General features: G+C 47.5%; 4 protein-coding genes across 7 annotated transcripts; 1 reads left to right on the top strand and 3 right to left on the bottom strand.

Annotated features, from left to right (window-relative positions):
- Positions 1–1,418: 1,418 nt before the first annotated feature.
- Positions 1,419–3,333, bottom strand: LOC120705580 (GDSL esterase/lipase At5g45910-like). Its single transcript, XM_039990009.1, has 4 exons — positions 3,090–3,333; positions 2,761–2,976; positions 2,235–2,657; positions 1,419–1,931 (listed from the first exon to the last, which is right to left on the bottom strand). Exons 1-4 carry the CDS (start codon positions 3,325–3,327, stop codon positions 1,693–1,695), a joined length of 1,116 nt encoding a protein of 371 aa, XP_039845943.1. The 5' UTR covers positions 3,328–3,333; the 3' UTR covers positions 1,419–1,692.
- Positions 3,334–3,579: 246 nt separating this feature from the next.
- Positions 3,580–12,036, bottom strand: LOC120705576 (histone-lysine N-methyltransferase ATX4-like). Of its 2 annotated transcripts, none has more exons than XM_039990004.1 (23): positions 10,988–12,036; positions 10,683–10,738; positions 10,390–10,600; positions 10,180–10,293; positions 10,002–10,070; positions 9,850–9,915; positions 9,650–9,744; positions 9,476–9,580; positions 8,915–9,050; positions 8,726–8,801; positions 8,539–8,641; positions 8,289–8,413; positions 7,885–8,030; positions 7,599–7,703; positions 7,117–7,181; positions 6,591–6,795; positions 5,792–5,878; positions 5,646–5,702; positions 5,477–5,566; positions 4,809–4,895; positions 4,337–4,411; positions 4,139–4,239; positions 3,580–4,005 (listed from the first exon to the last, which is right to left on the bottom strand). In XM_039990004.1, the coding sequence occupies exons 1-23, from the start codon at positions 11,645–11,647 to the stop codon at positions 3,915–3,917; spliced, it is 2,925 nt and encodes a 974-aa protein (XP_039845938.1). In that variant the 5' UTR covers positions 11,648–12,036; the 3' UTR covers positions 3,580–3,914. The 2 variants fall into 2 exon arrangements, with proteins under 2 accessions (XP_039845938.1, XP_039845939.1); XM_039990005.1 differs by having other exon boundaries at positions 9,476–9,565; positions 10,988–11,957.
- A 2,002-nt stretch (positions 12,037–14,038) lies between these two features.
- Positions 14,039–15,161, top strand: LOC120705582. The gene has a single exon (XM_039990012.1). It carries the CDS (start codon positions 14,153–14,155, stop codon positions 14,867–14,869), a length of 717 nt encoding a protein of 238 aa, XP_039845946.1. The 5' UTR covers positions 14,039–14,152; the 3' UTR covers positions 14,870–15,161.
- Positions 15,162–15,699: 538 nt separating this feature from the next.
- On the bottom strand, positions 15,700–18,960 carry LOC120705575. 3 transcript variants are annotated; one of them, XM_039990001.1, is made up of 7 exons: positions 18,879–18,960; positions 18,647–18,757; positions 18,378–18,546; positions 18,281–18,286; positions 17,703–17,940; positions 17,373–17,590; positions 15,700–16,680 (listed from the first exon to the last, which is right to left on the bottom strand). In XM_039990001.1, the coding sequence occupies exons 5-7, from the start codon at positions 17,899–17,901 to the stop codon at positions 16,057–16,059; spliced, it is 1,041 nt and encodes a 346-aa protein (XP_039845935.1). In that variant the 5' UTR covers positions 17,902–17,940; positions 18,281–18,286; positions 18,378–18,546; positions 18,647–18,757; positions 18,879–18,960; the 3' UTR covers positions 15,700–16,056. The 3 variants fall into 3 exon arrangements, with proteins under 3 accessions (XP_039845935.1, XP_039845936.1, XP_039845937.1); XM_039990002.1 differs by having other exon boundaries at positions 17,703–18,546; XM_039990003.1 differs by having other exon boundaries at positions 17,703–18,757.
- Between the last annotated feature and the right edge of the window lie 1,523 nt (positions 18,961–20,483).

The following is a 20,483-nucleotide window of genomic DNA, read 5'->3' as shown; positions in this document are numbered from 1 at the left end:
TGGCAGCGCCGAGGCCAATGGCGTCAGAGAGCTTGGCAAGATCCTCGCTCCCGATGGGCTTCTTTGTCTTCAGCAGAAGCTTCTTCTTCGTGACATGGAGCTGGACAGGTTTGGAGCAGAGCGACAGGCTGTTCTTTAGGGCCTTCAACTGAGTCGCTTTGTCCGCGGCGCAGACGAATTTGCCACTGTCTCTGGCGGCGATCCTCTCGCTGTTCCTCGTCCCAGCACCGCCGATCGCAACGCGACGGCGCACGTGCTGCACAGGAGGTGGGCGGCGGCGAAACGCGCGGCACAGGCAGCGGCGACGAGACTCGTGGCGCCAGAGGCGGCGGCGAGGCGGTGTGCGGCAGCGTGTCGGCGGGATGCCAAGTCAGGAGGAGGACCGGCGCGGCGGAGCAAGTGAGAAGCCCCGGCGCCGAGTCCGGCAGGTGGACGAGGATCGGGAGCACCGGCATGCGTGGCAGCGGATTGGTGTTGAGGAAGCCGTGTCACAGGATCGCGGCACCCAGAAACGCGCCAGGGTGCAGCTGCTGCTGCGGCTGCTGCTGGTGAGGAGGAGCGGGCGGCGCTGGGCCAAAAACCGGCGGGGGCCCTCCAAGGAGGTGTGGTGGAGCCGGGCCGGAAGCATGCGGCGGTGGAGGTGGGGGCCCAAAGAACGGGATCCAGTCGCCCGCCGCGTCGAACTGCTCGGAAAGCAGCCAGAAGCGTGTGGGATCCATGCGCAGGACGATGCCGCGCCCGCTGCGAGTGTGGACGCCGACGCAGTTGGGGACGTGGGGGTGGCAGAGCGCGACGACGAGTCGCAGGCACGAGCGGTCATCCCCAGGGATGCACTGGGGATCAACTTCCATCACATCCCCCATGCAGGCGAAGATCTTGCGAACTTTCGGTTCGGTCCAGTGCTCCTCAGGGAAGTTCCACACGACGACGTGGGCGAGCCAGGCCAACTCGCGGACGAAGCGATCGTTGTGTCCTCCACCCGCTGCAGCTTGACAACGTCCCCACGGTGGTGCACCGGCTGCACCGCCTCCCTCTCAGACTCGGAGTCGAACTCCATGAGGGCGACCCCACGGGGAGAGGGGCGGAGCCGAAAGGGGAGAGCGGGCGCAACACTGAGGAACACGGAGCGGATGCAAGGAGCAGGGATCGCCGCCGCAGCCGCCGGCTCGAGCTCCACGAAGGCGAAGCGAGCGGCGCGGTCCCAGTCGCCCTCGTCAACCCAGATCTGCAGATAGCTGGGCATTGACATATATATTAAGTATTCCATCCAGGACGTACTTGTAGCTCAACCAGTTGGCCATTGATGAAGAAGCCAGGACGACATGGTAGGCAGCTGCTGGTTTTGACTTTTGACTGAGCTGCCATTGCCGAATTAACCAAGACGAAGGACGGTGCAGTGCTCCAGAACAGCTAGCATGGGTAACGTTAGAATTCATCTCCTCGTGTTTTGGTTTCGTTCTACCAGAAATGTGATTGTATGAATCTACATCAAGCATCAGTGGTAGAGGACGAATCATGAGTCATGACAATTAAGGCAATACTAGCGACGAGCTCACCGACTATGTGTCACTATCTACTGCTCAATAATAAATATAATGGACACTTATTTTTCCTAAGCTTTACTTTACATGCCCCAATAATCATGACACGGTCAGACAAACTCTGTAATGGGCGATGGATGGATGGAGGTTATTAGCCGAGGTTCTTGGTGGTGTCGAGGATGGGCGGGTCGGCGAAGGGCCCGTAGAGCCATCCCCTGGCGATGTGGCCGTAGGAGGCCTCGGTGAGGTGGATGCCGTCCCAGCTCCAGTGGTTGGAGGGGTCGTCGCAGGCGTACGCCCCCGGCTCGCCGCACTTGGAGGTCAGGTTGAAGTTGTACTCGCCCACGCCCGCCGCCCCGCAGCACGCCCGCGGCTTCTGCTTCAGGAACCCTGCGCACAGAACATCAGGCTCAGATCTTCCCTGTTAGCAGGAACGGTTCAAAGGCGTCGCCCGGCCACATCTAGCAAGAAACCCTTTTGAAACTGTCAAATTCTACACGAGCACGCATTTGATTGTTCGCTGCCCAGATCTTCCCGTCACCTTCTGAAACGGAACTGGCAATCAAGAGCTTTCGCTCCCGTCACTTGATTGATCGATTCGTCTTCTACTGCTACTTTGAAACCTTGTTCTTGAGGTATAGTATCAGTGAATTATTAACCTATTTATTTCTTCGACCGAGACAAGCGACTCACCGTATCTCTCGGCGTGGAGGACGAACTGGATCGCCGGCGTGTAGTAGTCGGCGTAGACGATGCGCACGGCGGGGTGCTTGGCCCGGAGCTCGGCGATCTTGCGCTGCAGCGCGGCGTTGTGCACCCACGACAGCGTGTTCAGGTCCCTGATGCACCCGCTCCGGCCGCCGTACATCCCCGGCGGCCTGGCGAACATGGACAGGTACAGCGGGAAGCAGCCGGTGGGCAGCAGCCCCGGCACCACCAGCTCCGCGGCGCCCTCCGCGATCAGCCTCTCGACGCCCCGCCCGATGGAGTCGACGACGTGCGGGATCAGGGCGTGCACCTCCGGCAGCGGCCGCGACGCGAAGAGCGTCGAGCCGTAGTCGTTGCCGCCGAACGCGCCCACGATGAAGAGCGATCGCCGGAAAAGGTCCCGGCACCCTGGAACATGATCGAGAATTAATAGGAGAATCGTTGGGGATCATGAGATGCGTCGCGCAGAGCTGCAGATCTTGGGCTTCATATCCCGATGAACGAACGAAACCTTGCGGGGAGCTGCAGATCTTGGGCTTCAAGTCCTGGAACCACTCGATCTGGGTGTGCAGGGAGCCCGAGCTCCAGACAGCGCGCTCGAGGCCGCGCGCCGCGAAGAAAGGCATGTCCAGCGAAGTGGCGCCCGTGATGGCGAAGTTGGCGCCGCGGTGGAACGTTGCGTTCTTCGCCTTGGACGGCGGCAGCAGCGGCAGACCAAGCTCCTGGGCTGCTCATCACGCAGAAAAAGTCAGCGACAAGGATCGGACTACTTGCTGATCGCGCGCGTGCGACAACTGACGGCCGATCGGCAGGACGTGCGCGTGCTTAATTATGAATTACCGATGAAGTCGACGACGACGCGGCCGTCGGAGACGCGGCCTGTGGGGTAGCCGAAGTAGGTCGTGCCGTACGGCGGGCGCGCCGTGGCGAGGTAGTCCGGGATGCCGTCCGCGCAGAGGTTGCCGGTGTCCGTCAGGGAGTCCCCGAAGTTGAAGACGGCCGCGTACTCGCGCGCCACGGCCGCCGGCGGCCCCGCGTGCGCGAGGAGGACCAAGCACACCAGCAGCCGGCACCTCATGCTGGACGCGCCACCACGCACTTGTTCGACGCCTGCCTGCTTCGCTCGTTTAAATTCTCACGCAAGGTCGCACGATTCGGTAAAATCCGAAACGTTTTTTTTTTTTTTGAATCGGTAAAACGAAACGTTGGATTGGAGTGGAAGATTACTACCAGTTCGGTTTGACGGGGCTTTGATTAGTTCAGCCACTAACAGGACGGGGGGGAAATCTGAGAAAGGTCGATATGGGGAGTACGTATCACACAAGTCACATGAAATCAATAGCGTTGAATTAATCCTTTTTCCATTTATAAAAAGACAATCTTCTTATTACACAAGTGGAAGAATATACAATGGTTGGCTACGCTATGGCTGCCGGTATTCTTGTTCTAACACTGTAGGGCCTGCCTACCAACATTTCAATTTTCAATCTAAATAAACTACTGTGGGCCTGTGGCAAAAACATAATCTTCATTGCCACGCATCAATTGAGCAGAACATGACAAACAAACAAACGAATCAGGCTGAATCTGGGAAAAATGGCCTGCCTTTGGCGCCTGTAAGAGGTTAGTCCTTAGTCCCTGTGAGTTGTGAGACGGTTTACTCTTCTAGTTCATGTATCCACGACAGTTAGGTGCTCTGCACAGGCATGGAACCTTGCAATCTTCCGACTCGCCAGGGTCAAACAAGTAGTCATATCTGCACATATAAGAGAGGCAGAAGGGATCGTGTTAATGGCAGGTGTCAGAAGGCACGGTGTCATTCAGGGTTTCAGGTTAATGGAATTGCAAAACTTGGGGACATCAGAAAATGGCAGGTGAAAAGGCATTACGTCAGTTCTTCTCCAGCAGAGACATCTCTCTTGGCAATAAGAATGATCTGGCTTCTGTCGTCACTGACACTCATGATCCTCGCATAGCAGTTAGGCATACACTGCAAGGCCGAGGATGAAGAAAAGAAATCCAGTTGTCATTTCGGTGGACTGTTGCACATGGCAAGAAGATTCAAAATATGAATTATGAAGGTTTACCGAGTGATTAATTAAACGCGCTATGTTTCCTTTCTCTGTTGCATCGATTACAACATCTTCACTTATCTTGAAAAGCTGCAGCACGTAAGGAAAAAGGTGTCAATGTGACGTGCCAGGAAACCTAATGATCAATTGGATAGAATGCAGCCAATGGAAATGGTAAAAGAAAGGGCATATCATGTATTTAACAGGTGATTAGCACTCTTAAGAGTATTCCGTACGCTAGGAGAATAATGCTTAGAGTTTCAATTGCACAACAAAAAAACAAATATGTATGAAACTACGGAGTTGCCATTTTGGATGAAGGCAATGAAAGCAGTACAGAGGCCAAATAAACCCTAAAACATGGTGACATTGTGGTGGGACAAGTAAAACACTTTGTGCAGACAGGTTGAACGTGGAAAACAAGATGATCATAGAACATAAGCACGATCTTCACAAATAGAAGATAACCACAATAAATGTAACTCACATAGCAATCCTTTTTTTCTCTATGGTATCGTGCTTCTCTCAAATCAGCAACACTTCTTCTAACTTGTTCACCACGATATTCAATAACCTGACACAGTATCGATTAGCGGACACATTAACAATAAACTTCACGCTTATAGATGCACAGTGAATGTAGCTGAAGTAATTATAAAAAATAGGCATACAGTTAACTGTAGCACAGAAACAAATGTTAAATCATCTATATGGAAACCAATATTATTATTTGCAAAGATAAATAGGATTCTTTTTGGTGTTATTAAGTAGCTTAGTTGGGAGGAAAAAGCAAAATGAGGATCCCACACGCGTGCACGCACCCACCCACACACACAACACACGCACACAACACGCACGCGCGCGCACACACACATATTTTATGTAATTTTGTGCAACAGATAATAGATATTAATTAGAGGGAATAAAAGCTTCCTGATTCCTAACTATCCTATATGTTGTCTAGAAACATGAAGAAATTTACATGGACACTGAACCAATCTATTGTTGTTTCCATAAATTTTCAGGCCACAGCAATGTATGTCCATGCATGCTCTTGGATATGCCATCATATAGATACTTAACAAACTAAACAGGTCGGTAATGCAAATGCTATTACTCAACACAGATAGCTCAGTGCAGGTTGACGTGTTATACCAATTGCCCCTCCTGAATATTCCTAGCAGCAAACAGCCCCCATCCATGTATTCCAGACAGACCACAGGAGACCCTCTTGTTTTCAGTTTTCTGCAATCATCAGAAAGTTTGATTCTCAGTGTGCTAGCACAACTTTTTATGGTATGAACCAGTCACTCAGAAACTTAACCTGTAAATAACAAAGCCGTTCTTTGAACGTTGAAAAAGATTGATCATCCTTACGGTCCTGTTAACAAGGGAATATGGTGAATAAATTTGTCTTTCTGATAGTTGCTAAAGAGAAGAAAGTGCTAGTACTCAAAATGAAACAGTTACCATGCACGCATTAAGGCCGTCAATGAAATCCTGGGAATGGTGTCGAGGTCCCATTATCTGATGGGCAATAGCCTCTCGTGGTCCTTTCTGAAAAAAATCCAGATAACTTAGCAGTTAGTATTTAGTACAGTAGCGCTAAAGGCTTAACATCAAGAAAACAAATGAGATCCAAATAAAGATCCATAGGATACAACAAATAGTAATTAAACTGAAACAAGTCAATCACAAGATAACTAGAAATTGATGGAAGCAATGCCAATATTCAATAATAAGAAAGCTAGCATGATACAAGTATATGTAATTGATCCTTATGGCCAAAGGATGCTAGCCTAGTTGGTTAGTCACTCCGGCGGCACCCCTCAGGTCCTGAGTTCGACTCCCCGTGGGAGCGAATTTCAGCCTGAGGGTAAAAAAATCCCCTCGCTGGCCCCGGTGCCAATGCACTGGTGTGGACGGCCCAGGTCGGCCTAAGGACCCTTACATGGCCCAGGCAGGGTTCCCATGGGCTACGGCCCCAGTGTCAGGGCGGGGCCAGGGTTCGGGGATTTTCTCGGTCGGGGAAGCCGAGGCTTCTTCTAGAAAGTCAATACCGGTGGGGCGGTCTTTCCCCACCCGGCCGAGTTTTTTGTAATTGATCCTAATGCTAGAGAACCAGTTGTTCCAGATACAAGCAGTATATACGAAACTAATTGCACTAAAGAGTTGAGTTCTTGAACTACCGTCCATGAAAATAAGCAACATGTTTTCTCAAAAATTAGAAGAATTAATTAAGTACAATAAAAAGATGCAAGAAAACTACCTTGTATTTCATTATTTCATAGGTCAGGCACCTTGCGGATAGACAGTTCGAGACTTTAGCAGGAACAGGAAGCACCTTCTCCTGGTGATTTTCCTTCCTGATAAGTCTTGCAGCTGTCTGTTTCTCACCATATTGGAGAAAAAATTTGGTAGAGAAAACTCCTTCAGGTGTCTTCACTATTAACACATTGTCTGGGTCAGGAGTACTACAGAGTGGAAAACTGCATATCAGGCATCACCCACACAAATTTGTGGCAATTACTACTGGGTAAATTGCCACTTTCACAAATAGCAACTTAAGACAACAAAACTGGACTTTGTTCCAAGATCCTCTAAAGCTTGTGGATCTGAAAAACATTAATTTCGTCTGTTTCGTTTATTTTAAGGTCAATATGAGAAGGGCTGAAAGAGCACATTTACTAAGGGTCATGGCCCTACATTAGAACTACATTTTTTAGATTAGATATATAAAAAAGAAAGGAACAATTAGGTGAAAAGAGAAATTAGGATCAAAAGAAAAAAAATACCTGTGAATATTACAGTAGGAAACCATCTTTGTAATGTTCCTGCCATTTCTTTCAGAATATTGCAACTACAAGAATAAAAATTGACAGTTTAATGAAACTATCAAACAATATGGATACAAAAAATATATATATATCAAATTAGCACATCAAGCACGGACAGTTTAAATAAATGTACAAGTCATGATTAGATTACAATACGTATTAGCTGCACTGGAACTATTTGGGCAATAATACAAATGAAACATGCAAAAAGAAAAGGTAGATTTTTCACATAACAAAATAATGCTGGTTAAAAATAGCACTACACTGCTGTGAAGATTATCTAATAATGAAATAAGATCAACCTAGTAAGTGGTCAATGCTAGAACAAACTGCTGATAATGAACATTTTTCTTTATGGTTTGAACTGATTAAAATAATAAAAGAGGGGAGAGCAAACAATTTTTATAAAAATATTAAATATAAAATGTGAAGGATTCAACCTCCATGCGATATCCAGCTCTTGATGCACACATTGCGTGGTAATACGTGGAGCACTTGTAGCATTGGGTGCAGGCACCATGTATTTGCTTGCATATAACACATGTCTGCATTTAACATGAAGACAAATTTTAATTGTAGATTAAGTGAAATTTGAACAAGAAACTGAAATTTCATCATTTTGGAGGCAACTTTGAAAATATCAAATTGTGTAACTTGCTTTTTTGAAAAGCAGGGAATATGCTTGATAAAAAAACTGTGAAAAAAAATTCAAATAAAGATCTCAACCTTCTTAAAGTACTCTGCAGGGATACTCAATATTCCCATAGCTGGCTCCATTGTTTCCTCAACCGGAAAAGAGACTTTAGGTTGAAACCAGGCACATGTAATATGAGCCCACAGTCCATCAATATCTGTTGGCTTGAGAGCACCCCCTGTGATAATGAAAAAAAAAAGGTATAGAAGTTAAGAGCCTGAAACAAGATAAACAGACAGGACAGCTAAATAAGCTTAAAGCACCAATAGTTAAACAAAAGGTAAAAACTTTTTATTATATATCATGGTAAGTTTCACTAAAAAGCATCAGCAACAATGAGATCAATTGAAAAGATAATGGTTGGTGAAACTATGGAGCACATGTAGCAAAATAGGAAATTGTATTGTGAGCTAAAAATTGCAATAATAGCCAATACCTTTGATAGGACATAAGCAGCATTCTCTTTTCCTTTGGGGGGATTCGCATGCTCGACAAAGCCATGTTGTAAGATCTTGTACAGCTCGTGCCCCATAGCACTCTTGGTGGACAGCTATTTGGCATCTGAACATAAACATTGGAGTGGCAATTCAGTTAATTACTGGTCCATTTATACATAAGGTCATCTTAGAACATACAGTCAGACATAAAATTAAGGGTGCTAAACAAAGCAACAACAGCAAGAATACCTGTTGCAAATGATAATTTTATTGTAGTCCCAATCCTCAACCCATCGACAAACAGCACACCGTTCAGTTGTCCATTTAGCACAGACAGGACTGTAAGCATTAGCTGCAGACATCAAGGCAATCAATCACATGAGCTCATGCTGCAACTGCCAGCTAAACAACCAACAAAAGTCAAGCACCACTGTACCTTGCAATTGTAGCAGTTCTTCTTTCTTAATGCCTGGGGTAGAAGACTTTGAGGTTCCACAGGGAATATCATCCAGCTGCAGGTGGCCATTATAAGTTGGAAGATACCGTGTGTCAATTTTACAGTGCCAGTCATGTTATTTCACTTATTTGATATAAAAAATGGTTAACGAAGGTCTCAAGGGCATACCAGATTAATGAGTGGCTCGCCAGTGCTCTTGAGTTTAATACTCATCTTCCAATTCTTTTTCCTTGAGCCAGTATGTTTCTCCCACTCATTCAGACTCATCATCCTTTCCTTGCAAGACTTACATTGACATAGTATCCTGCCAGCAACAAATTAGGCAATTAACTCAAATCAGCTTACAGGTAGTAGTTTGTGGAATCAATGTAACATGCAGACTGCTAATAAGCAAGAACTGGCTGATGTTTCTGGTCTATATACTCAACATAACAGCAGCAACAACAATAATCCTTTAGAGGTGAGTGTTTCAATATGAACATCACAGAACGAATCTGAGCCCACAGGCCAATTATCATGCACAATTGAGTGAACTGCACTAGAAATATACTGCTTCAAGAATGAACAGCCTCTCACGCATAAACGCATTGCATAGTGTTCTGCAATGTGCGAGAGCAGAATTGAGCAAAAATAAGACATGGTAAAATAAGATACAGAGTACTAACAATTAAATAGATCTAAACTAAAATGTCATGTTAAAATTCATAGCAAATACCACGACATACTTACATGTGCTTCTCAGGTATGTACAGAGCCTCCTCCCCATGACAACAAACAGGTATCATTCCAGACAGTTTTTCCTTTGAAGTGCTTGCACATCTGAGCAGAAACAAACTAGACATTGACATCCTTATTTATTCAAGTAACATTGCATCCATAGGTTAGAGAGCGGTAACAACTTACTCTGAACTGTTGGAAGTGTTCATTTTTTCAGTTGCTACAACTGTTTTGTGTTTTGATTTGCAGTCCGGACAGAAATAATCAGTATTTTCTAAATCCTATAGCATAATGACGAGTCAGTAAAGGATATCAGTAGAATAATTGCATATCCAACATTAAGGACATTAAAAATATCAGCATAGAAAATAAGGTGAGAAAATAACCTCCATGTTGTTGCATGTCAAGTCACATTCAACATGAACCCAAATATGGCATTCATCGCAACAAACCTGGCAAAAAGTGCCTTGGCATGTCAGTACCTAAAATATCCAAGAGGACATAAACAACCAAATCATGTATTCTTCTAAGATCTTACCCAGTTTCCACCATCTGTGTGGTGCCAAATTTTCTTGCATATGCCACAGTATTGTTTCGACTGCAATAGCTGCAGAGCAGTAGTGCTTATACACATAAGTAACCGAAAGGAAGGAAAAGTGGGGAAGGAACACCTGAAAGATGGAAGTATCTCACAACTCGCATGGCTAGCCACATACCTTTTCACAGTGTTTACAAAGTAGTTGCTCATCATCTTGCTTCTTTTTCTTAGAACCCTTGGATGGTAGGCGATTACCACAGCTATCACAACATGATGCTGATTTACTAGCAACCTGTAATTTAGCAAGTTACATTGCAGCCAGCTCAAAAGATGTATGAAGGGAAGTATCTTCACACTCAATGTGTACAATTCCACTGTGTTCAGTTACCTGAGCCTCAGATTGGCACTCTTGCTCATTATTTGAAGCAGCCTCTTCATGAAAGGCATTAGGGTCAGACTGGTCATTAACAGACTTTCGCGGTGAGCACACCCCACCATCCATTTCGAGATCAAAAAAGCCACGTTCAGCTAGGAAAGCCTCCTCAATTGCTGCACGGAATTTGCTTGGTCTTAGCTTATACAGAGGCTGTCCTTGAAACCTGAGAGAACAGAGGAGCCTCAGATACAGGCATACAGCCCAAGTTTGGGCACAACGTTCAACTCCGGATTCCAGAATTTTACCTGTCTAGGTAGTCCACAAAGGGAAAGATCATCCCTTGCTTAACCCATCCATAGTCCTGCAAAGGGATGTGGCAGGGTAAGACCAGGTCAAAAAAAAAAAAACACACAAAATTGAACTGTTTGGCGCAAATTAAGTAGCCTGTCTCAGTTGCATCTCGTGAGTAGAAACTTTGGTGGTATTTTGTAAAAGTTCTATATTTTATATGTTATAGGTGCTATTTTTAATCTTAGGTTGCGGATTCGTGAACCAAACAGCCAACAAATGGGGACACCCAGAAATGCTTGAGCAAGAAATGATTAATTACCCTGCTACGCCCGCCACCAGAGTAACCGAAGAACATGACGCAGAGAGCGCCGGGGACGCAGGAGTTAAGCACGACCTCCGGCGCGTGCAGCAGTGGGTCAATCACCAGCGCGGGCCACGCCGGGCACTTCCTCCCCGACCTCGCCCACACGACGTCCCCAAGCACGAAATCCTCGGGCCAGTAGAAACCCTCTTTCTGGAAGCCCTCCCTCTTGGGCTTGTGCTCCACCGCCGCAGGCCTCCCCTCCAGGCGGCCATTGCCAGTAGCACCGCCGTCCGAGCCGGCATTGCTCACGGACGTGAGCACACTGCCGCTGGCAGCACCCCCGCTGCTGCCGCTCTTGTTAATGTTCCGGCACGCCCGGTACACATCGGCGTCCGAGGCCGCCGACTGCTCAGGCGCCCACACCGCGGTCTCCACGGGGCCAAAGGAGTCGCCTTTGGACTCGACCAAGCGCACCTCGACGTCGTACGGGGCCGGCGCGGGAGCTACGACCTCTCCGCGCTTCTTGGCGGGCGGCGGGCCCGAGTCCTTGAGCCGCGACGGGGCGACGGGCTCGCGGCGGCGCTTGGCAGGCGGCATGGTCTCGGCGGGGCCCGGCTCCCCCGCGCCCGGGACGGCGGCGGTGCAGCGCTTGAGCGGGAGGCGGGAGGTGGGCATGGCACCAGAACCACCGGCGGGAGGGGGGCTAGGGCATGGGAAACCCTAGAATCTGGAATCGGGCGGGCGGATTGGGGGATCGACGCGGGTAGGGTTCCGCCTCCGCGGGCTCGGGATTTAACCGCGGGGGATTCGGGGCCTCGAGCAGGGGATTGGGGGATTTGGAGATTTGCGGGGGCGGTGGGAGGGTAGGCGAGGCGAGGCGCGCCGACGCGGGGCCGAAAAAATTGGGTTCCCTCCGAGTGTCCGACTCCGAGGGATTGGGGGGTTTTGAAAATTTCGAACGCGATGCGATGGTCGAGCCGACGGTGGGGGAGGCGCGAGGTCAGGTGAGGAAGACGACTCGGCGGCGCGGGTGTGAGGAGGCTGGAAGCTTGGGACTGAAGCGAGGCGCGCCAGGTGTGGGTGCGGGGGGATCTGGATCCGGAGCGGGGCGGCTCTGCTGTCCTCTACTCATCCTCCAGACAGCTAACAAGACAGCTAACAGTATTTTTTTTCACATAACTCTAACTTTAGCACCCGTCTCCAACCACCAATCAGCCAACATTATTTTTCTCTAACACCATTCCAGCACCAGCCACCATCATCAGTACAGCGAACAGAGTGAACGCGGCTGTTTCCGTTTTCGGCTTCGGATTCACCCTCGACAAGGGATTAGTCACATGATAATAGTCTTGTTTGAATACCCTATGTTAATATTAGTTTGTGTTAAATCAAAATAAAGTAACATCTAAATATTCAAACAGGTGTGTTAGTTTGTGTTAGATGCAACTAACACCTCCAAAAAAATTAGCAACTCCAAGAGATATTTTTATGTTAGTTTTGGTGGAGTCCATAGAAAAAAAGAAGTCCTACTCTCTCCTCCCTCAGATCCCCTGCGCTCCCGACCCCCACCCTCCCTTTCGCGACTTCGTCTCGCCCCCCCCCCCCCCCCCCGCGCCATGGATTGAATCGCCGCCGCCCCAATCCCGACGCCGGCGCCCCCAACCCCGCGCGCCGGCTTTGTCGCCGCTATCCCCAACCCTGCCGCTTTCGCCAATCCCGCCGCCACGCCGGCCCCCAACCCCCGCCATGGCGTGAATCGCCGGCGCCCCCAATCCCGGCGCCCCCAACCCAGTGTTAGTGTATCCAAACAGGGCCAATGTTTAGATAGGAGCAGTAGTGCACTTTTGCCGCCGTAAATGTGTCAACATAAGCACTGATGTGTGGGTCTGGAGTGATTAAAATTTATTTCTTTTGCAATGCATACATTGTTTTTCAATTTCCACCAATAAATTTTTCTGCAAAACGCAAGTAGTGTAGTAGAAGGACTCTACCAGCTGTTCCATCCGGTCGGTCAGACTCTTTCATCTGTCGCCAATTCTTACCTGAAGCCCAAGAAAGAAAAAGGGGAAAAAAAAGGGAAAAGCCAATTAAACCCACCAAACCGGTAGCCGCCGTGCCAAACTGCAGCAGATCTCTTTACCCTTCCTTCTCCTTCCATGTTGCAGCTGGCTTATCTTGGACCTCTCTTTGCTCTCATCCAACTCGTCAAAAATCTGATGCGATAACTTGCTCTTGCTCTTAGACGGAATAGCATCCCAATATTATGACCATAACACATAGTGATCACCAATGGACCTCAACCTAGCACCTTGCTGACTGAAAACACCCTTCCAAATGATCTTCACCTGCAGCTTAGAGCAGCCGCAATGTATACTACCAGCTGAGGTACTAAGGTGGGTCCATGGAACAGGCGGAAGTAGCAATGCAACGAGTGCACAATGTACACCCAATTTAAGGTGGGGCCTGCAAAGAAAAACTGCATGTCCCTGCGACCTTTTCCCATGATCGTGAGATGAAGAGAGAAGATGCATGTGCCAGCTGCATGGCCCGTCACTATACAAATATAATTATTATTTCCTTCATACCGGGGAGTAGTGCTAGTGCCTGAGATTTGTTATTCTCTGTTTCCACGGTGTATCCACCCAACAGCAAGAAAATACTTATTACCCCCATACTACCCTCCATTGCGGGTATAAGTGCCTAGGGCCCTGTTTAGTTGCGCGATGTAAAAATTTTGAAAAGGCATCTTTCTATATTTGAAGTACTAAATCTAGACTAATTACAAAAATAATTACAGAATTCGTCTGTAAATCGCGAGACGAATCTAATGAGCCTAATTAATCCGTCATTAGAGATTATTTACTGTAGCAATTTAGCATCTAATTACAGCCTAATTAGGTTCATTAGATTCGTCTCGCTATTTACAGACAGCAGTCGCAATGCGTTTTTTATTTCGTCTAGATTTAAGTCTCCATGTAGATGCCGGAAAAAAAATTTGGAATTTTAGTTTTTGCATCTAAACACGGGCTAGGTCGCAAATAAACTCCTCCACACCATTCGCTATAACCCCACCGGGCCGGCAGGTCCGCCGTGCCAAGCAGCAAGCTGCAGCAGATCTCTTTTTGCCCTTCCTTCCACAAACCCCCGCCGACGCCAGCACCGCCGATCGAGCCGCGCGCCATGGAGGACGTCGTCACCGCCGTCCCGCCGCCGTCCCGCTTCTCCCCCGACGACCTCGACAACTTCGCCGCGCCGCCGCCGCAGCCCACCCCCATCCTCGTCGTCTCCCCCAGCCCCAGCCCGCCCGCCCCGCGCCTCCTCATCGTACTCATCTCCCCCACCTCCCTCGCGCTCCTCGCCTCCCCGCCCCCTCTCCACGCGTCCCTTCTCCTCCCCGACCTGCCCCTGCAGCCCCACGCGCCGATCCGCGTCTACCTCCACCCCTCCGGCGCGCTCCTCGCCGCCGCGCACGGCGCCGTCCCCGCCCACCGCGCGCGCGCCGCCGCCAAGGCCCTCGTCTCCAAGCTCCAGCCGGAGGAGGTGCTGGTCCTGGACGCGGTCCGGAGCGCGTCGTACAGGGGCCGGCTCGCGGCCGACGAGCCCGTGGAGGGGAAGCTGGAGACCCGCGCGGCGCGCGCGCGGGGAGGCGTGAGCGCGGCCAGGGGCGTGCCGGCGCTGGCCCCGCCGGGGAGCGTGGTGGACGGGCTCGGCGCGGCGGTGCTCGCGGAGTGCGAGATCCGGGGCAAGGCGGCCAGCATGGTGGTGACGTGGCCGGCGGGCGCGAGGCCCGCGGAGTTCGCGGTCATGCGGCGCGTGGCGGCTGAGCTCGGCGTCGACACCAACAAGATCGCCGCCAGGGTCTCCGGCCGGGCCGAGCTGGATGCGTTGTACACCTGAGAATTGAGATGTTCTCTGCATCTGCTTCCAATTTCGTTGGCTGTACTGTCTGACGGATTGGGTTTATGGGGCGAGTTGGCTTTGGTATACGATGAATCTTCCAAATGCGGATGAACAAATTCTGATCTCAATTGTGTCATCGCTGCAGTAGTGTACTGAGTTTGAAGCTGCCTTGCTTTGATTGTACCATGAGAGTGAATTAAGCTAGTACCTGATCTATGATCACTGCCTGTCAGCCACTTGAGTTCTGATGAATGTTCAGTGAAGGCTTGCTGGAATGGTTGTCTGCCTATTGAGTTGCGTGTTTCTTCTCTTGCTAACTTGTCGGTGTGCCAGCAAGAAAACTTTGATTTGCGTGAGATTGACATCCACAACGTGCAACCAAATTTTGCACATTGTACTTCTGCTTTGCAGAATTACCTGTCGGTCATCCACGGTGAAGATTTGAAATTACCTGCAGATTGAGCTGCCTGTGACCTCGTGAAGGGCGATGGCCAGGGCATGAAACTCGGTCCGACTGTGACCTGATTCTTCTGACCTGCCTGCCGCCTGTGGCCTGTCCAAAGAAGCCGCCTGAGCAAACCCATGGACTCATGGCCTGGCCTAAACTCATCATCATTTCCTTGCAAAACTTGCAGGTAATAGCTAGTGAATCATTGCAACACGCAGACAATGTCCACCACCGACCCACTGAGTATAGGTGTGTGTTACAATAAGAACATCAGATAACACAGAAACTGAGCCTACTTTAGCCCACAAGCATCAAGCGCAATTGAGTCATCTACACGTCTACAGCAATAAAATACTCTCTCACACGAAAACACATTGGGTAGTGTTCTGCAATGCGTACGAGTGGACTTCATTGCCGACAAAATATCAAAGTCACCCAGAAATTCTTAGATCGCACCATTTTACAACCCTGATAACATTTATTAAGAGCAAGGTTGATAACAGTAAAGCCAATCTAATTAACACATCGTCTGCACTTAATCTAATAACACTCATAGAATAGGCTATAGCTACTGAGTAAACCGTTCATAGAGGACCCATCTTCGTCCTCTCGCCCAACTTTCTTGGAGTCCATGTTGCAGGTGGCTTATCTTGGACCTCGCTTTGCTCTCATCCAACTCATCAACAATCTGATGCGATAACTTGCTCTTGCTCTTAGACGGAATAGCATCCCAATATTATGACCATAACACAAGGTCATCACCAATGGACCTCAAACTAGCACCTTGCTGACTGAAAATACCCTTCCAAATGATCTTCACCTGCAGCTTATAAGTGCCTAGGTCGCAAATACGCTCCTCCACACCATTCGCTATAACAAACTTAAGGCGTCTAGATTTATTGTAACTATCATGCATATAAAAATGTAGCAGCAGATCTTGACCTCTTTCGACAGATACTACATGACGACGTAGCGACACAGATCCACCACTTCCAAATTCTTTCTTGGCGCCATCCACTTGACTGTCATACAGAACCATTTTGATCGAATCACTTGCAGAAGTCGAAGCAAGTATTTTGCCAGTGAAAGTAGATTCCCCATTCAAAAAGTTGACTCCAATAGAAGCTTCCAAGGCATATGGAACAAGCATACACATCAGGTCCATCCTGCTTAGGTAACTATGTAGTGAATAAGTGGAGGGTATTCTAGTACTTGGCCGATAGGAACCACACGGCATCAAACCTTTGCTGAAATCCTCATCAACTTCCCCATCACCCTTAATCTTCAGATGAAACTCAAAGCACATATTATATATACCACCAAGTGCTCGATTTGGACCTGTTAGAGCTAGCATACAGTTCTGCACATGGATCCAGGGGAAAACAATGTAAGAACAATTGACAAAAAAAAAAGGAATTAAGCTCTACAAGTCAAATGTAATTTCAGATCACATTGGATATGTTAGTGTCATGACAAAATTTGGGTAGATACCATGAAAATTGGGTTCACTTAAATACCAAGACCTCACAAATTACTTTGACAACTTCAGTCTCAACACGCTAATCAGAAATCACGAGCAAATGAGAACACATGTGTCTCGTTATATAGGATCACTCCTCTCTCTGTTTTTCTAGAACGAGAGAAAAGCATTGTTTATGTGTGAAACAGGGCTTCTAATTGTACTGAGCACCAAGTCTAGTATTCACCAGGCCAACAGAAAAGAGTATTAGTTTCATGGGATGATGACTGTTTCTTTGCTTATGCTTAACAAAACATAGCACGTCACTTGGTGCTGATTCGACTGGCTCTGGCTGGTGGTTAGTGCTGATTTGTTGTGAGAGAAATACTGCTGGCTGGCTATGGCTGGTGGCTGGTGCTGATTTAGTAAGCACTGCTGGCTAGTTGGCTGACAAGCCAGCTGTACAGAGTCAATTTTTAGAATATAAAACTAGACAGACAGAATTATAATAATGATCAAACAGTTCTTATCAATAATGATCTTGATACCGACAACCTTAAGCGACGACAGGGAGGAATTCAATGGATACAAACCTTCTTAGTAATGTGTTGCGGAGCATCCCTTCCACGCCTGAATACGTAGATGCATCTATGGTCATACCCATCCCTTGCCAATACGGTACCATACACATCGATGGGGAAACGGACGTCAGACACAGCAACCTTGATCGTGATAACATTGACAGAGTCATCCAAATAATGATGTCTGGAGGGAGGAATGTCATGTAAAAGTGGACCGTGCACAATCCTAGCTGAAAAATTCCAAAGACCAAATCAAACGATGAAACAGAGAACTATTTCTTGCTGCTCAACAAATAGTTAGGAACAAGGAACAAGGGAAGTAAATGAGCCAAGGATGCTCACACTCTCTTTCAAAGTCGAAGAAGGCTATGTTGTATCCACAGAAGCGGGTAGGTCCTTCCCAATGTGTCCTAGGATTTCGTTCAGTGATTTCTCGACGACGTACCACGTTAAGAATCGCCACAACCTTCTCCTCCCATGACCGGAAGCGCACCGTAAGGTCCGTGTACGGGCATTCCTGTAGAAACCTCTGCTGCAGCATCTTTTGCCCCCTGACTCAACGGCTGCATCTTCTTTTTAGGGGGTGTTTAGATTGAGGGACTTCAAAAAAGTCTTAGGGACTTTTTAGTATTTAGAAGTATTAAATAAATATTAATTATAAAACTAACTGCAGAACCCTGGGGCTAAACTGCGAGACGAATCTAATGATGTATCTTAATCTATGATTAGCGAATGGTTACTGTAGCATCACTGTAGCCAATCATCGATTAATTAGGCTCATTAGATTCGTCTCGCGAAAAAGCACTCAGCTGTCAAAAAACATTTATAAACAGATTTTATTTAATAATATAAAATAGTAAGATTCCTTTTGATGTGATAGGGACTTTTGGAAAAAGTCCTGGAGCCAAACAGGCCCTTAGTAGAGACTTCGCACATGAATAAGCCATACACAACGTGAGATGAAGATGAAAAAAAAAGGAAAAAGGATTTCAAATATAAATGAGTCTATGAACTTACAGTCGGAGCGGATCTGTTGCTGGGGTTCACCTACATGGTAATTTTTGGAGCAACCCGAGTTACTGGCTTTCCCCTTCCGAGTATGGTTCTCGATGCGTTTATTTTGTTTATTTGCGGCTGGTTTATCTTTCCGAGTACGGTTCCCAGCATCCATATGCCCCTTCTCCGTCTTGCCGCCGCCGCCGAGGAAGAGCATGAATTAGAACACAGTTTAGATTTGAGGATCTTCCAACAAATTAACCGATTCGCATGGCGCATGAGGAGCGTACCGTATTCTCCATCGGCAGAAACTTCAGCTTTCCGCCGTCGGCCTCAACGTCGCCCTGTGTCTTTTCTTGACGTACTGTCATGCCGCTCTTGTCTTTGTTCATGTGCCCCGTCTTGCCGTAGCCGCCGCCACCGAGGAAGAACACGGATTAGAAGAGAGTTGGGATGGGATTTGAGGATCTTAGAACAAATTAATTGAATCGCATCTGGAGAAGAGCGGATCGAGGAGCGTACCATAATCGAAATCGAGAAGAGGAGAAGTATCGAACCTAATCGCGTTCCTCGATTTTTTTTTATAGCCGTTCCTCGAATTTCATCACTATTAAGTATTAATAACAGCCGCACGTCAGAAGGCGTGTTGTACTCGAAGAAGCTTTATGGGCCGAGCCGGACTAGACAAGTAGACACACGCAGTTGTGTGATCGGAGGCCCAATGGGCGGATTCGGTAAGTGCGACGAGCGTCTGCTGCTCCCTTTGGGAAAAAGAAATACTACAATTTTAGCTTTCTTCTAGGGAGTTGCTAGCCATCAGCCGGGTGATTAATGATTTTATATTTAATCATAAATCACTTTTTACACCAATAAAATCTTGACACGTCATGAATATAAAAAATAAAAAATAGTGATCGATACAACCAATATTATCACTCAAGAACGAAAAATGGAAAACACTTCAGAAAACCAAGTGAGAACGAACACATAAAATCACTCACATCTATTCTATCATGAGAAACAGAAAAAAAAAGGGACCACATCTCTTGCGTGATCCTGCCTCTGTCAGAAACTACTCATATTTGAGACAACACAGCTCCAAATAACAGGTAATATCTTAAATTCGCACTTGATCTCTTGCACTATAATTCCACCACAAAGAGGACAGATGTTCCAAAAAAATGGATGCTTCTTGAATTTGGACTTGATTTATGCATTTATCTCTGAGTTTTCTTTTGCAGGCAGAAAGAATTGGTTGACACTGAAAAAATGGCACCAAATCAGATACAGAACCGCAGATTCTATGAACATGTAACATCTGGATTTCCGCTGCCCCCCCCTCTCAATGATTAAAGCATTAACTGCTTACATGACCCCTCTGTCAAAAAATTGAAAAGATGAGAATCTGTCGAACATTATAGTGTTCCTATATTAGCACTGAATATGTTAATTAGTTAGCTGCATATATTAGCAGTGAATATAAAAAGCAGTGTTGCCCATACTGAATACAAACAAAGTACTGAAAAATTAGAATCTCTGCCAAATACTGCAAACTGAACAACATGATACACATAATCTTAACTGTAGAACTTCAGATGAAAGTAGTTCAGAGGTAGTCTGCTTCACTAGCATCTCTGCTCTAGAGAACAAAAAATTTCCTTGTCTCAGCTATGCATTGTTTACAGTGGTACCGTATTAAATCGAATAAACATAAAAACTACCTCATATAGCTACTTGGTATTGAACTACAAAAAGTGGAAATTGTTTCCCTGGCAAATCATTTGTACATCAGCATAACTGAATTTTTTGATAATAACAAGGTAGCAATATATTAAACCAAACATTAATTTCATTTAAGTTCCGAATAATCTCCGGAGGCTCATTAAACCAAACTACATCTTTGAACACATCATCTTGCTTGTTGTCGGTCAAAACCCATCGGCGAGTAGCGACAGGCAACACGAAGAGCCGGGAGGCTGCCGGAGCGCTGACTGGCACCGGTCCCTCGGTCAACGGCCCAGATCCTGGCACACGCCGTGACGCCGATGCTTCCGGAGATGCAGGGCGTGCCACCTGACCTATACCCGATCAGGAAGGTGCGAACGTGCTTTTTGACGATTTGCCTGC

The sequence above is a fragment of the Panicum virgatum genome, chromosome 5K (assembly GCF_016808335.1).
Source record: "Panicum virgatum strain AP13 chromosome 5K, P.virgatum_v5, whole genome shotgun sequence".
Taxonomy (NCBI): domain Eukaryota; kingdom Viridiplantae; phylum Streptophyta; class Magnoliopsida; order Poales; family Poaceae; genus Panicum; species Panicum virgatum.
Note: the sequence above shows the minus strand (reverse complement) of the source record. Positions and strands in the feature narration are given on the sequence as shown.

What these genes read in the sequence shown, in the direction of transcription:
- LOC120705575 (XM_039990003.1), bottom strand. Translation starts at nt 17,901, where the DNA reads ATGCTGCAGCAGAGGTTTCTACAGGAATGCCCGTACACGGACCTTACG. An exon ending in CTTCGACTTTGAAAGAGAGT is followed by an intron (nt 17,591 to 17,702) that starts GTGAGCATCCTT and finishes GGAATTTTTCAG; the next exon opens with CTAGGATTGTGCACGGTCCA. An exon ending in CGCAACACATTACTAAGAAG is followed by an intron (nt 16,681 to 17,372) that starts GTTTGTATCCAT and finishes ATCCATGTGCAG; the next exon opens with AACTGTATGCTAGCTCTAAC.
- LOC120705582 (XM_039990012.1), top strand. Translation starts at nt 14,153, where the DNA reads ATGGAGGACGTCGTCACCGCCGTCCCGCCGCCGTCCCGCTTCTCCCCC.
- LOC120705576 (XM_039990004.1), bottom strand. Translation starts at nt 11,647, where the DNA reads ATGCCCACCTCCCGCCTCCCGCTCAAGCGCTGCACCGCCGCCGTCCCG. An exon ending in TACATACCTGAGAAGCACAT is followed by an intron (nt 9,051 to 9,475) that starts GTAAGTATGTCG and finishes TGTTGCTGGCAG; the next exon opens with GATACTATGTCAATGTAAGT. An exon ending in CTGCTTATGTCCTATCAAAG is followed by an intron (nt 8,031 to 8,288) that starts GTATTGGCTATT and finishes TCATTATCACAG; the next exon opens with GGGGTGCTCTCAAGCCAACA.
- LOC120705580 (XM_039990009.1), bottom strand. Translation starts at nt 3,327, where the DNA reads ATGAGGTGCCGGCTGCTGGTGTGCTTGGTCCTCCTCGCGCACGCGGGG. An exon ending in GATCTGCAGCTCCCCGCAAG is followed by an intron (nt 2,658 to 2,760) that starts GTTTCGTTCGTT and finishes ATCATGTTCCAG; the next exon opens with GGTGCCGGGACCTTTTCCGG. An exon ending in CCTCCACGCCGAGAGATACG is followed by an intron (nt 1,932 to 2,234) that starts GTGAGTCGCTTG and finishes TTCTGTGCGCAG; the next exon opens with GGTTCCTGAAGCAGAAGCCG.